This window comes from Loxodonta africana, chromosome 15 (genome assembly GCF_030014295.1).
Source record: "Loxodonta africana isolate mLoxAfr1 chromosome 15, mLoxAfr1.hap2, whole genome shotgun sequence".
Lineage (NCBI taxonomy): Eukaryota > Metazoa > Chordata > Mammalia > Proboscidea > Elephantidae > Loxodonta > Loxodonta africana.
This window is the reverse complement of record NC_087356.1, coordinates 35,467,893-35,483,445: the sequence shown is the minus strand read 5'-3', so window position 1 is coordinate 35,483,445 and position 15,553 is coordinate 35,467,893. Positions and strand designations below refer to the sequence as shown.

The following is a 15,553-nucleotide window of genomic DNA, read 5'->3' as shown; positions in this document are numbered from 1 at the left end:
GTCTGCTGTGTGAATATAAAAATTAGCAGATGAAGATAAATGTTTATGTACTAACATAATATGATCAAAACCAATATGCGGCAGACTTTTAAACAGTGTTAAATGCTTTTTTGAAGTAAATACTGTTGATAAATTTGATCATTCCCAAATCGAAGACATGCTAGTTCAATAAACAATAAATATGTTGCATGAGACAGTTTTGGTTCCTTCCTCTCTTGTGGTCTCCTCAAAAAAATTAAAAATTAGCCATCAAGCTACCTCAAATTCTTCTTGAATCTGTTTTTCTCCTTTTCATTCCCACTACCTTACCCCTAGTTTAGATTCTTTATCATCTTCCATCTGCTCTCTTGTAAGAATTTATTAACGTGACTCCATAGCTTCCAATAGCCAGTGAACGCTCCAAAGCCACTCTCTACTGCAGGCTGGGCAGCTGTTCAAAGCACTGTTTGTTGTTGTTAGATGCTGTCGACAAGATTTCGACTCAAAGTCACTCCACGTAACAGATTAGATCTGCCCCACGAGGTTTTCTAGGCAGTAATCTTTTATGGGAGCAGATCCCTAAGTCTTTCTCCCCTGGAGCCGCAGGGTGGGATAGAATCGCCAGCCTTTCAGTTACCAGCCAAGCACTTAACAGTTGCACCACCAGGGCTCCATAAGCACTGCCTAGGTCACCTTATATCACTCACATCTTAAAACCAAAACGAAGCCATTTTCAATAAGCCTCTTATTACCTACCAAAATAATGCATACATTTTTCGATCTGCAATTCTAGCCCTCAATAACGTAATTTCAACCTTCCTTTGCAATCGTATTTTCCTCTATCTACTTAAAATCCTTTATTCCAATCAAGCTGGCCCGCTCACCGTGCTCAGAATGTTCCATACCGTCTCCATAATGAGTTTTACCTTATGTCACTTCACCCACCCAAAGTGCCCTCTCTGTATTTTACTTCTCTTATTCCTACACACCTTCCAAGCAGCTTAAGCTCTACCTCGGCCATGAATAATTCAATATCTCAACCCAGCTGTCTCTCTCAAATCCTGATTCATATCTACCTGTTCCTATCTTTCTATCAATTTTTCATTATGGTTTGAAAGGGACTTAAAACACTTAAGTGCTGCAAAATAAGCCCTGACTCTACCGCATGCCATTCTATACCCTTGCATCCTAGAATAAAATTTAAAACATAACTGATACTAAACAAAGTCAATAATTTTTGTTCCAGTTTTAGGTGCTCAATTCTAAATTATATTTTTAAAGGAACTATATTTCCATTACTGTTGCCATTGAGTAGCCCCCAAAAACAAAACCAAACCCATTACCGTCAAGTCAAATACAAATATTCTGTTACTGTAGTGATTTTATACACACTGAAAACGCTCATCCTCACTTTTACCAATAGTCATTTTCTTTGTGTGTTAAAGAAAATAAAAAAAATTGATTTTACCCAACCAATGAATAAGCATTAGTTCTGCTAAACTGAACTGATACAATTCAATTTATCAATAAAGGGTAGGAAAAGACCTCTAATTCATCTACAGCCCTCAGGGAGGAAAATGTTGCACTGTAAAGAACACAAAAAGAAAATGTTCTATGGATATGTTTCAGTACATTCTAACTGATTTCTCCTGGAAAAGATTATGTTTATTATCCTACAATCTAAATATTAATATTTCTAAAGGGGATGGTGAAAATGATGAGTGCCAGGAGTTTTAATATTATACTTGCTGATTAGAGTGTTGTTTGTAGCCTAAAGGGCATGGCATAGAGTTCAGTGGGGAGTGATGCTGGAAGCCCCATGGAGTGGCAGATCTGACCAGGGATCACTGAGAAACTCAAGGCATAGACAGAGTGGCCAGATCCATTTTCACTGGTTTGGGGAGACTTAATACAGCTGGGACAAACTGGGAGCCCTGGTGGCACAGTGGCTAAGAGTTCAGGTTGCTAATCAAAAGGTCGGCAGTTTGAATCCACCAGCCACTCCTTGGAAACTCTATGGGGTAGTTCTAGAGTAGGTCCTATAGGGTCACTATGAGTTAAAACCGACTCAATGGCAACATTTTTTTTTAAGACAAACTGATAGCCCAAGAAAGCTTTCAACCTGTAGTTATCTGGGTATTTCAGGACAGGTCTGCCTATTTGCAAAGAGCTGGACTTCTCTATCATCATAATCTTCAGATCCATCAATATAATAACAGATTGCCCAGACACTGCAATAATTCATACCTCACAATTAGCCTGCATGTCAATTATCTGCCTATTTCAGACAGAAGTCTTAGGGTATGAACAAAGTATATAATTATTTTTCAAAAATCTATCTTACCAATAGGATCTGTGTTTTGCAAATGAAATTTTACATGAAAACTAATATTTCATTCATTTAATATCAGGGTGGCTCTGGGTAAAGTAAGTATCATGGGGGTTAGGGAGCCAAGAGTCACACTCCCTCTTCTCTCTACCTCAGCCACTACTGGGGACCCCAAAGCACCTACAAACCTCATTGTCTTCAAGTTGATTCAACTCATAGTAACCAAAGCACCTAAGGATACAGGAAATGCAATCTCGAAACCAAGATGCCAACTAAACAGTTTCTTTTCTTTTTTTCCTTTAAACATATAATTATGTTTCAAACTATACATGATTTGCTATTAAAAATCTTTGCTTCTGAGAAATTTTTGGTAGATGCACTTACTCTGTGGGAAAAATTTTTAAATTTAAATAAGTACCTTGTTAATAATCAGAATATATTAGGAATATATCTGAGGAACTTCCCTAACGACTGTCACGAATATTAAATATTTCACGTATCTTTTTCTTACCACTGTCTTTGGCAGCTAGGTGTGGTTTTTTTTTTTTTTTAAGTAAAAATACAAACTGATTGTCTGTTTATAAATTGAATAATTGGGCCATTGGCCTGAGAAAGTTTCTAATGATAGAAAAATTTAAGTGCCAGAGACATATATAAAGTAAAAACACAGGAAAATTAAAGAAAAGAAAAAGTATCATAATGCAAAAGATAAACATAATTGACTTAAGGTAGCCTTTAGAAAACAAAGAAATTTAAGTGAAAACTCCATTTACAAGGACATTTCAATTAATAAAACTTGTGTCTCTAAATATGTTGGGAGAGGCTCTTAAAACCAGCAAATTCTAAGAAAATGACACAATTAAGGTAATAATATTAGACTCAATTCCCCCTTAACCCAGTGCTATGAACAGTATCACAGTACCATATTTGAAAGTATCCTGAGGCATTAACTAAGTGGAATAGCATTAAGTAGTAACTAAATCAATTGAAGTTTCTGAACAATGTATCATGGTATCATACTTGAAACTAATATGAGTCAATAAGTTGAATAGTATTAGTAGTAACTAAATCAAGTAAAGATTCTGAACACTGCTTTATCATCGTGTAATAAATGCTCTGCTTTTATGATTAACCCACATAAACAGCAAAGACAACCTTCACAGCTTCCCATCCTTCAAGGTCTAAATTGGAACCAATAACTCCAATGCTTTTATTAGGAACACCATGGACATGGGAATGCTACGAGATGCCTAGATCAAATAGACTCCCCTATCTAAGCTTTATCCCAACACATTATCTTTCACCTCCACTTTTACCCAGAACGCTCAACTCCCTTTGAAAATATGCTTTGATCATCTTAGCTCATTTCATCTCTTCGGTCAAGTTAGGGTGCAAAACCACATGGGCTCCTGCACATAGAGTCAGAAGGAACCTCTATAATTGCTTAAAACACACATCCACGCACACACAGATGTAAGATGTTGTTGAGGATGGCAGATTTAACACACACGTATCGCTGCTCTTTTCTGAAACTCCATTAAAGCAATTGTCTTTTAAAGGCATCAATCCTTAAGGACAAATACAATAGGATAACACTGCAGCAAGATTCTGAAAGCTGATAGCAGATGGAGGTGAACTAACACCTTTTGAAGCTCTGAGTAAGCTGAATCCTAAGCCAGCAATGGAGAAAGGTCAGAAGCAATCTGATTTATACTTTGAGGAAAGACACAGAATTTAAGAGAAAGGGGAAGGTTAAAAACAAAAAGACTTGTTGAAACTCCACTAAAAATCACTAGACCCCGAGATTCTCTCTCCTATTCCAAGCTTCAGGGAAACACAGTTTCATTTTCAGAAAAAAGGCAGATCTTTGTATGGACCAGGCTAGTCACCACTGGAGAATTAAGGAAATGTTCACATACAAATGATGTCTGTTATGCTTTTTGTCTCTACTGTTGTCTCTTAGAAGGTTCACAGCCTCCAAATAGAGACTGAAGCCAAAAGAGTATTCACTGTTGAAAAAAAAATCACAGATTCAGTTGCCTTCTCCATTAACACCCCACTCCAGCCAACACAGGTTCCTCTTTGCCTCTATGTAAGGAATTCTGATTGTTGTTCCAGAAAGCTACCTAACCTCTATTTAGGGATTTGACAGAGTTCTGCTAGCATCTATGAGATGCTTGCAGAAAGAAGATTTGTTCAGAGGCTACAATTTAACTAACCCTGAAAGATTGCAAGGAATATTAGGGAAAAAATGAATGATGCATGATGAACGTATTTAAACAAAGAAAAGAAAAATCAAGAATCCACATGTTATGTCTATGTCCATTAAAATATAAAACCGAAGCAAAGGAAAAAAACTGAAGAATAGTGATAAAGACACTGGAAGGCATGAGCTCTCATTTCAGTTCTAACTATGTGACCTCCAGAATGTCTTTAGCTATTTATTTTTTCACAGATAGCTGTCCCTCATTTTTGTCTAAATGACTTGAAGTCCGAAAACAGGGGCTTTAGGAAAATGGATGTTGATCATTAGAAATTCTGCAAGAACGAAAAAAATAAAAGTTAAGTATGTGTGATGGTTGATTTTGTGTGTCAGCTTGGTTAGGCTATGGTTCTTGATGGTTTTGCCAAACACTAGATTATGCTGTTCCATAATGTAGCATAATGCAATGTAATGTAATCATCCTCCATAATGTAATCTAATGTAATATAATCAATCAATCAGTTGAAAAGAGAGTTTCCTTAAGGTGTAAGCTGCCTAAAAAAAAAAAAATAAATGGATATTTTGGCAGAACTTGCTCTCTCTCTCCACTCTGCACTCTTTCCATCACCTGACCTACATATCTTGTGACACAAGCCTGCAGAATTCCCCAGCCTGCCACCTGACCCACAGATTTTGGACTTGGCCAGCCCCTCACAATCCCATGAGCCAGCCAGAGTCTCCATGCTTCCTCTTGACCTACAGATTTTAGACTTGTCTCCCCCCCACAATCCTATGAGCTAATCCCTTAAAGTAAATTGTGTTCTCTTTCTCTCATGGGAACCCTGGTGGTACAGTGGTAGACAGCTATGGCTGCTAACCACAAGGTCAGCAGTTCGAATCTACCAGGTGCTCCCTGGAAACTCTATAGGGAAGTTCTACTTTGTCTTATGGGGTTCCTGGTTCTGTTTCTCTAGAAAATCCTAAGACAGAGTGGGATATGATTTTATAGGTTTTACAAATGAGTAGAAGATAAATTAATAGACAAGAGACAGGGAGCAAAAAGAAGAGATAATAATCGTAAACTAAGGTTAAAAGTAAAAAAAAAAAAAAAGATCCAATGTCTAAGATAAGATTCAGAAAATTTCTTTACTTGTAAGTGTCTCATAGATACAGAGAGAAACACCTTTGCCAGAGAATTTGTGTGTCTATTTTGCAGGGATCAGACGTGTGAAATTGGCCACCAGACTGCAGTCCACTTAACTGAGTCCTCCTAACACCCTTGTGTGCAGACTGAATGATAAAAAGCCCAGTGCTGTCTTTTTAAAGTGCTTCAGGTGGAAGAGAGGGAAAAAGTATGAGTCTGCAAAGTTCTCCAACAAATCCATGGCAAGGGCTGGGGGATGATTTCGAAGGTGAAGAAAAAAGTGTAAATAACACTTTGAAAATATCCTTTACAGCCATCATGAAAAGGCAAAGGATAATAACTGTCTCTGAATCTAATAATGCTGATTAGGCTGGATGCTTTCACATGCTGGCCTAGTTCAAGGGTGATACAGGTTTGGGAATGTGAGAATCCCCTGGAAAACTCACTAAAATACAGATCCCTAGATCTCATCCCTAGAAAGCCCGTTGTATTAGGACTGGGGCAGGGCCCTGGAAGAATGTTTTTCAAAAGTTCCTTAGGTGGTTCTGATATGCAGATATTGAAGAACCTCCAGGTCAGTCAGGCAAAATGTTGCTTCCTCTTGGGAACAGGACCCTAGAACTGTCACCGAAAGGGCAGGGGTTGGGGGGGAGCCTTTTGCCATTGAGTAGATTCTGACTCATATCAACTTTATAGGACACAGCAGAACTGCCCCACAGGGTTTCCAAGGACTGGCTAGTAGATTCAAACTGCCTACCTTTTGGTTAGCAGCTGAGCTCTTAACACTGTGCCACCAAAGCTCAATTTAAGGTGAGAATTGGCAAAGGCAAAGATTTGGGTTGATGCTGTAAACACCCCCAGCTGCAGTCAAGCTGGCAGAGTTCGTGGAAACTGCAGTTAGCAATTAAGTTGTTAAGAAAGAGGATTGTGAATCATCTGTGAGACTGCATATTTTAGTTTTGGCATTTATTGACAGCGCAATCCTCCTGAGGATGATAAATTGTCTTGTAACAAATGGAGGTGCCATTTTTTTCTACAATATGTAGGAAGAGGTATGTTTGAAGGAGGTGAGGGTGAAGAGTTAGAAGCTTTAAAAAAACAGTTACCCTTAATACCTCAGACTTGACATGCTGGCTCAGATTTGCCTGTCTATTTCTAAGGAATTCAAAGAAGAGATGAGCCACCCAGCTCCACAAGTCTCCTCCGCAATCCTGACTGTCCAGGCTGAGTAATGCACAGCTTAATAAGACTTCCCAGGAGACATCTCACTTGATGGTTTTTTATAAAGGCAGTTTTACCCATTCACAAAAGGATAACCCATTTTAAACCTTGGTATTAAATTAAATTAACTCTTGGTTTGATCCAATGACTATTACATTATAGTTCCCCTAACTTGTCTGCTTCTCACAATCACCTGGGGTACCTGTTAAACTTCAAGGTTCTTAACTCCCTCTGATTCTGTGCCTGGGCTGGGACTCTGAAGACAGAGTGCCTAATTGTCGAGTAGCTGAATTGCGACCATTTTCTTCCATTGGTTTATTTATTTACTTCTTAAGTTTTCTTCTTATTATTTTTATGTGTGTATACAAATTCTTTTGTGACTTTTAGGGAGCGATGAGTTAAATAATCTCCAGAGATCCAGGTTTAGCCTACAGAACGCAATTCCTTCCTCCCCTCACATATTCCCAGGAATGTGCGCCCAAGCAGGTTGCCCTGTAGGAAACACTTAAGTGTGGCAGAATTCAAAGTCAGTTGCTTGGAGGAGGTCTTTGAACTGCAAAGCAAGCAAATGAAATGCTTTGTATCTTTTTTTTTTTTTTTTTTTTAAATCTGTACTAATAGTTACAGGGATCATTGCAGGCATTTCTGGAGAGAAGTAAGGTGAGCCTTTGCCAGTGCCTTAAGTCAAGCTTTAATTGCAGGGAAATGACTGGGTACTGCAAAGTGAGGCATGAGAGAACCACTTAGCTGATATGTTTACAGTCTTATCAAGGTAGCAAAGTCAAGAGAGGAATGATGTTGCTCCATGGCATAAGGCTCAGTAGACTCAAAATACATGGGCTAGGTTTCATAGTGGTAGTAGTAGTAGCAGTAGCAGAAGAAGACGACGACCATGAGAAGGAATTCATTTATTCATTCTAAAAAATATTTATTTAGAGCTTCCCATGTGCCAGGTATTATTTTAGGTACCCTGGTGATACACTGGTTAAGGGCTCAGCTGCTAACCAAAGGGTCAGCAGTTTGAAGCCACCAACCACTCCTTGGAAACCCTACGAGGCAATTCTACTCTGTCCTATAGGATCCGTATGAATCAGAATCGACTCAATGGCAATGGGTTTATGGATTGTGAACAAGACATGGTGCCTGCTTTTGAGTGCTTATATTTCTTTGGAGGTACAGATAACAACGCAAACAAAAAGATGATGTAAGTTTAGAGTGTGGCAGGTGCTATGACAGAAATAAACATGGCGGTGTAATCAAGCGCAACACATTTGAGCTGAAACTTGAGGGAGAAGGAGCTATCCATGTTAGGTTTGAGAAAGAACACTCTAGTCAAGGAGACTGCAAGTGTAAAGCTGCTAAGTAGAAAAGGGCTTGGTATGTTTGAGGCATGGAGAGGAGCCACCATCAGTGAAACACCCAGTTCTTAGAATATAACAATTTTCTAAATGAATCAAGGGGAATACTTTTCGGAACGGGCACAGGGAGGATCAGGCACAAGGAAGGAGCCTTTGTGAGCTTATCTTTGGAACAGCCCATTTGGGGACAAGAAACCTAAAGCTCTGGGCTCTCACATTCTTGGGAAACACCAAGGTAAGGTTGATCCAGGCATATCAGTTTGATGGTAGAGTCTTTTTGAGGTCTCCCTTGACACACCAGAAATGCTTTCCCTAAAAGATCAATTGATGGATTTTGCTCCAGGCTGCCTTAATGCGGATCATCAAATCTGATGACTCAGCAGTCAATTCTGTCAACAATCACTGCTCACAGACTAAATCCAAGACAGCCCCTTATTTCTTATAACATTACTCGCTCTTCCCCATCATATTGATTAACCTTGTATGACTGAGAACCACTTTTCAAGGACATAGTGAGGGGGCTTGTTTTACAAAGAGAAAAGCTAGTTACATTTCTAAGTATGAAACTGAATTTTTATTGTTGTGATAGATTTATATTTCCATCTCCTGTTTCATTTGATGGATATTTTTCTTCCAACACCGAGAAGAGTTTCCTTCAGAAGTTCATGGATATACTGAATGGTATCCAATCAACTCGTTGTTAAGTGTCAAAATAGTGCAGGCCTACAGTGTAGGGACCTGAGACTCTGAGAGATAGGCTGGTGCCATACAAAAAGAGGCAGCTGCCTAGATATGGGAGGAAGACCCCTTGGTACCTAAACCCTGCCTAGGTCATCTGGGTGCTACCATCAGGACCACAGCTTGAAGGTTTATGGAAAGTGCCCTGAAAGTTCCCGTTGCCATCTAGTCAATTCTGACTCATACCAGCAGATAACTCTGGTTTGGGTACCAGCGGCATCACTCTAAACAGCAAAGGGCAGACGTTCTCAATTACCATGCCTCTTTCTTCATGATTAGGCCAGGCTTGTGGTAGCAAAAACTTCCTATCCCACCTCATCAGGGAAGTCCAAAACTCTCAGTCACCACCACTCCCAATCTTCTTTCCAAGTCTTCCCACTTAATTCTGACAGTCTCCTCACCCTTAATCACATTCTCATTGCCCTCTTTAATTTCTTTAAAGATAATTTATAATCTGTAATGATTATAGTAGCTACAGCCTCTGTGCATCTGATTCTATAACCCTTTTTTTTAATTTTTTTTTTTTTTTTTTGCCAACTCCCATTCATGGTGGCTTTGTTTTATGTTGTTTCTAGTGATTACAGAATGTCAACTTCTGTTCCTTGTAACTTATCTGTGGAAATTCTTTAAGGACTGGGTTTAAAGTGTGTTTCTTGGAGAGGATTGATGTTTGCCTCTGCTGGGTGCCTAGCAACAGACAACAGAGAATACTTTTGAAAAAATTTTGGATAAACTTTAGGTTATATTGGAATATAGCTTCTGGCTCCCCAAACTGAGCTATTGTGGATTTGTGATTAAAAGATTTCCAAGGCAAGAGTCCTTTTTTTCTGCTCAAAGGCCAAGACAGCACATATTCCCACTGTTTTTCTCTTAAAACAAAACAAAGAAATCCATTGCCGTGGAGTCAATTGCAACTTATAATGACCTTATATGACAGAATAGAAGTGCCCCATAGAGTTTCCAAGGAGTGGCTGGTGGATTCAAACTGCTGACCTCTTTGGTTATCAGTGGAGCTCTTAACCACTGCACCACCAGGGCTCCATTTCTCTCTATAGGGAACTTCAATTTTATTAAATCATTTCCTAATGGCATCACCATCTGGGAAGCCAGGCTTTATACTAGGGCCCCTTATCTTACTGTGTCAGCATGATAAATGACTAACTGGGTCACCAGACCTTGTCTCCTGTTCTTTGCCCATGTGTCTCATTTAAAACCCAAGTTTACGTATGCCTTGAGAAATTTGCAGGCCAGTCTCTATTGCTTTCTTGTCATTTCTTGCCTCTGAGAGATTCCCTTACATACCTAGGAGTTCATCCGTGCATTGAAAAGAAGTTTTAAAAATTCCACCAGGCACACAGTTGTGTGAAGGAAAAAGGAAGGAAGAGAGGGAGGTAAGGAGAGAAGAGGAGAGCAGGAGAGAGATGGATATGCTCACCTCTGCTTTTCCTCCATGGAGAAGTGGACTGCGCTCCTGGAGTTAGTGTGGCCTTCACTGCTCAGACTTCATTCATTACAGAACTGACTGGGATCCTTGTTTTGATGACAAGGCTAACTGTTTTCCCCAAATCTTCAGGCTCACGAGATTGCCAGAGAGTGGGCCTCACCTTTGCCAACTGGCTATATCCCATCATGAGGAAAAAGTTTACTGCTGCACTCCAGCTCACTTTCAGGAGAGCCTAATAGAAAAATGACTCACTGAAAAAGAGGAAGACCCTCAATGATACAGACTGACACAGTGGCTGCAACAATAGGCTCAAGCATAACAATAACTGTAAGGATGGCGCAGGACCGGGCGGTGTTTCGTTCTGTGGTACAAAGGGTCACTATGAGTCAGAAGCGACTCAGTGGCACCTAACAATGACAACAAGACAATACAAGGAAATGCCCTTTGCAGATTTCTCAGGTCTAAGTCCAGCCAGGCTGGGTCCTCAGTCAGCCAGTGTGTTGGTTGAGTTTCCAAAACCCATGCCCTGGGGGACTACTCTGAACACTTCAGAGCAAGTCTAGATTCTGTAAAAACACTAACAACAGCTTCTCACCTCTAATCACCAATCTTCATTTTAATCCAAGATTTATACAATAACAACTTGGAGCTAAAGGGAAAAGGCCATATTAATACAAAGTACCGGGAACATTTCCCATGTTGATGCTCCTATAATTTCACCCCATCTCCGTGACCCAGAGGGACTGGACATATGCTCCCCGCTCAGGGGAAACCCTGGTCTTTCTGTCTCTAAAAGACCAATAAAAGGAAGTTACCTCCTCTCCTAACTAAGGCAAACTGCACTGCATCCCACCTGTAAGACTTCAGAGGCCTGATCTCATTGTTTCCCAGGGTTGCCATTCCTAGTCATTTTTCCCCGAGGTCTCTAAAAGTTGGCTCATGTTATAAGGGCTCTCATTTTTTTTTTTTTTTGTATTTCTTGGACTTGGCAATAGTGACCTCCATAGCATTCTTCTAGGCAGTGTCACGCAACCAGAAACACCTCTGGCTACTTAGGGACCAGCAGAGGAGGTGCAGCCCAAGTCCCAATGTGGCCAACAAAGGTTCCTTAACATTTTCAACTATCTATCTCCAGAAAGACCCTGATGAACTTTATAACATAGGGTATTTATTTGAGGCAAATAAATAGAACCATTTTTACAATAAGTCCATTTTAAAAAATTCAAATCATAATACATCTGTGTGTATATGTATATATACCACGTGTGTATGTGTGTATGTATGTGTGTGCATGTGCATGTGTGTGCATACCATTCATATAAACTTAAAAACATTGGCAAGATATAAAGGCATACACTAAATTATTAACAGTGATTTTCTTTAGGGAATGAGATCATACATAATTTTTATCTTCTTCCTTTTTTTAATTCTATGCAATGAACATATCATTCTTTCATACTATAAAAACCAGTATAAAAGCTCACTATTTTCAGAGCTCCCTGGTTCTAGGTTATCATTTCACATGTTACTCATACTACATGACAGAGCCATGTGTGGGAGTCTGGCCATGGTGTGGGCCTCAGAACCAAGTTGGCAATGACCTTTTTAAACTCATGTAAGTCCTTGAGCCCTCTCAGAAGAGACCCATCAAGAACGCACTTCAGGTTAAATTCCACTCTACAGCAAAGGCCATGGTGACAATGCTTCAGGAACTTGGCCCACATCCATTTGTCCTCGTGAGCTTTTACACACACATCACGTTAGTGCTTTACATACTGTGCAAAGGCATCGACTGACGTGCCTCAGGAGGTCTGGATAAATGTGGCTTAAAACATCATTTGTTAAAAAATACACTTTTAAAATTATTTTTAAAAATAGAATTAAAAAGATAATCTGCCCCATTTTAACATAACAGTGACCATCAAGTCATTACCTTCTGCCACCAGGTTCTCCGCCATCATTATACAAACATATACAAACTTTAACTGTTAAAAAACTGTAGCTCTGCATTGGTCTTTAAAAAAAAATTTAGAGCTATCCATGTACATATCCCACCCCATATATATGTATATATGTATACACACACATATACATATATACATACATATATACGTATACATATCAAACAAAACCTGTTGCCATCGAGGCAATTCCAACTCATAGCAACCCTACAGGACAGAGCAGAACTGCCCCATAGGGTTTCCAGGGAGCGCCTGGTGGATTCGAACCGCTGACCTTTTGGTTAGCAGCCGTAGCTCTTAACCACTATTCCACCAGGGTTTCCACACATATATATAAAATTGATCTAGGTTGTACAGCACCACACTGCACAGCAAGGTCCAGGTACATCTGTTCATCATATTCTCATCAAGGCTTAACAGTGAATTGTGCACAAAATGTAACAGTTGAATGCATCTCTTTATGGTCCTGCATTTGTAGTTTTGGAACTTAGTGTATTATGTTTTTCTCCTTAGAGTTCTGTATCACAGTTTTAGAACTTAGCATAAGTTATATTTCAACAGCCTGATTTTTACAATAATGTGAACTGTACTTAGGTATTTTTGGTGATACAACTTGAAACAAAATTTACCTACTGAAGTCTTCTGCCAGATGCAATCTGGCCAGCAGAGTGTCTGGGCACTGCAAAGTGAGTTATTTACAAACTGTTATTGCATTTGAAGTAATTCAGAATTTTCCCTGCAATGAAAACTAAATGAGGATATCAAATGAAGATGCCATATTAATAGAGGCGGATATTACAGCAACTGTCATTCACAGCCCCCAGTGTCATTGTATGTACATGAAACAGTCACACTTTCCTCACTGATTACTTTATAAACACATTCTATTTAAAATATTGTCTGAACCTGAACACTTCACACCACTTACACCACTACCTTCTGACCCAAGCCATACTCCTCTTCAAAATTATTCTAGAAGTATCCCCATGTGCCCTCCTGCTTTTTACCCCTTACACCGCTACAGTCTGTTCTCCACACCTAAGTCATGGCATTTTGTGGCCAACAACCTCCAGTGACTTCCCATTTCATCAGAGCAAAAGTCAAATCCCGTATCAAGAGCCTTCACAGGCTGGAGCCTTGTCACTTTGTAGACCCCATGTCCTACTACCATCACCCCCACACTCACAACAGCCACACTGGCCTCCCAGGGTTTCTCAAACACACCAGCACCCTTGCACAGCAGGGTCCTTCACTCCACTGTTCCTTCCACCCCAGAGCTCTTGCTCTTCGCCTCCATAAGCTTCTTGATCAAATGCCATCTTCTCAACCAACCCTTCTCAGGTCATTCTTATTGTATTCCATGTGCCTTGTTGTATATTTCCCCATCGTACTGATCACCACCCGAGATAACCCTTGCTTGAATTATTTATTTCTTGTCTCTCTGCCCCCGACAAGAGTGAGCAGAAAATTGTGTCTATTTTTCTCGCTCCTATATCCCCAGAAGCCTTCAACAGTACCTGGCACAAAGTAGCCAGCCACACAATTTGTACTTGTTGAACAAGCAAAATATTCTAAATTTGAACGCACAACAAAATCCATGACAATAAAATGCCACATTTAATTGTTTTTATTATCAGCTCTCTTTTAAGATTTTGTTTATCCAATAAAAAATTTTACACTACAAAAAAGCTGTCCAAAATTATAAGTTCTGGAGGAAAATTTATGACTTCATTATAAAATGAAACTATTTATGCTAATCAGCATAATACCCAAACAACCACATTGACGGCGCTAACCCAAATTAACATTTATAGGTTATAAGTCCTTTTGAGAGAGTCTCTTGCTACCCATTATTCTCCACATATGTATAACAATAAAGTCCCAATTAAAAGAGAAATTCTTTCTAAGCATCTTCTCACTTTTCTTTATATCTTAAACTTGGTAAAATATGTTAAGGCCCCCCAGGTCTTTCCTAGAACTATCACAGCAGTCTTTTCTACCGTGATCACGCTCTGCAATTGTAATTGTTACCACCTGTGTCTGCTGACCCAGCCTTTTCTGCTCATGCCACAGTTTCTTTCAAGTGTACAATTTTTGTTTCTTCTGCAAGTTATACACAAATACAATAATTTTCATAAACATCTGTGAAATACCTAACACACGACTGGCTCCCATAGGTCAGTGTCACCCATGTGGCTAACCTGTGGCCCAGGTCCCATGCAGACTACCCTTTCCCAATCATTTACTGTAAGGCTGCGCCTACCAATCACCCTCTCCCCCCATACCACTTGGCAGGTATAGGATTTTTGAACAACTTGGCTACATTTGAGCTTTGCAAACTGAGTGTTCATCAAGGATTGAACAAGAATTTTTTAGAATCCATAAACGTCTGTTACGCCATTTTCCAAATCTTTTCTTCTCAGTCTAATGACTTCTTCATCCTAATGTTATTGCCTAGTATAGCACAAAATCTTCAGGGTGATATGTACTAATACCTTTATTCCCAGAGCTTCCTCTCCCTCTCCCACTTTCACTCTACGTACATACACGTGTGTGTGTGTGTATAGACATATGTCAAACATACATATATGACAATCCAGGCACAGCTGGTTGCTGTTAAAGACTTTTCAGTCAAGGCATAGATGTATTTGAGTATTTATATTAATATATGCCATGTCAAAATTGATTCTGTGGTGTTAGAATTGAGTACTATGAAGCTGGTATAGTTGCAACCAGTTCTACCTTGAAATCACCAAAGAAGTGTGAAGTCCAACTAAATTTTATACGGTTTATATAAAAGTCAAATAGAAGGTGTTTTATTTCAAGTTTTGAGTCTGATGGTTTAATGTGAAAAGAATTTAAGCAAAATCTATACCCACCGAGGTATTATCTGAAACCATGTCAAAATAGAAACCATGTTTTCAATAAAATTATAAAACATTCCTGCATCGCAAGGTTGTAAACAGAAAAACAAGCACCTAGAGTCAATGAAATACACAAATCTATCAGCTCTTCTAATCTCTACCAGTTTACACTTGACAGGATTCTAGACACCAGTCTGAAAATTGCATGTCACATCTCAATCAACACTTCTTTAATCACATTCTGTGATTTCTCTTGCCAGGAATACACATTATTTCTTATTTATTTGTGTTGAGATCTTAACCATCATTGTG

General features: G+C 39.3%; 1 protein-coding gene across 6 annotated transcripts in view; it reads right to left on the bottom strand.

Annotated features, from left to right (window-relative positions):
* Nucleotides 1-15,553, bottom strand: part of CTNNA2 (catenin alpha 2) — a 1,142,650-nt gene that overhangs the window by 843,503 nt on the left and 283,594 nt on the right. The window contains exon 7 of one of the 6 annotated variants that reach the window (XM_023552816.2): nt 14,774-14,792. The exons of the other annotated variants lie outside the window; for them this stretch is intronic. Within the exon in view, the coding sequence (XP_023408584.1) occupies nt 14,774-14,792 (19 nt within the window). The remainder of the gene's footprint in view (nt 1-14,773; nt 14,793-15,553) is intronic. 6 annotated transcript variants of the gene reach the window in all.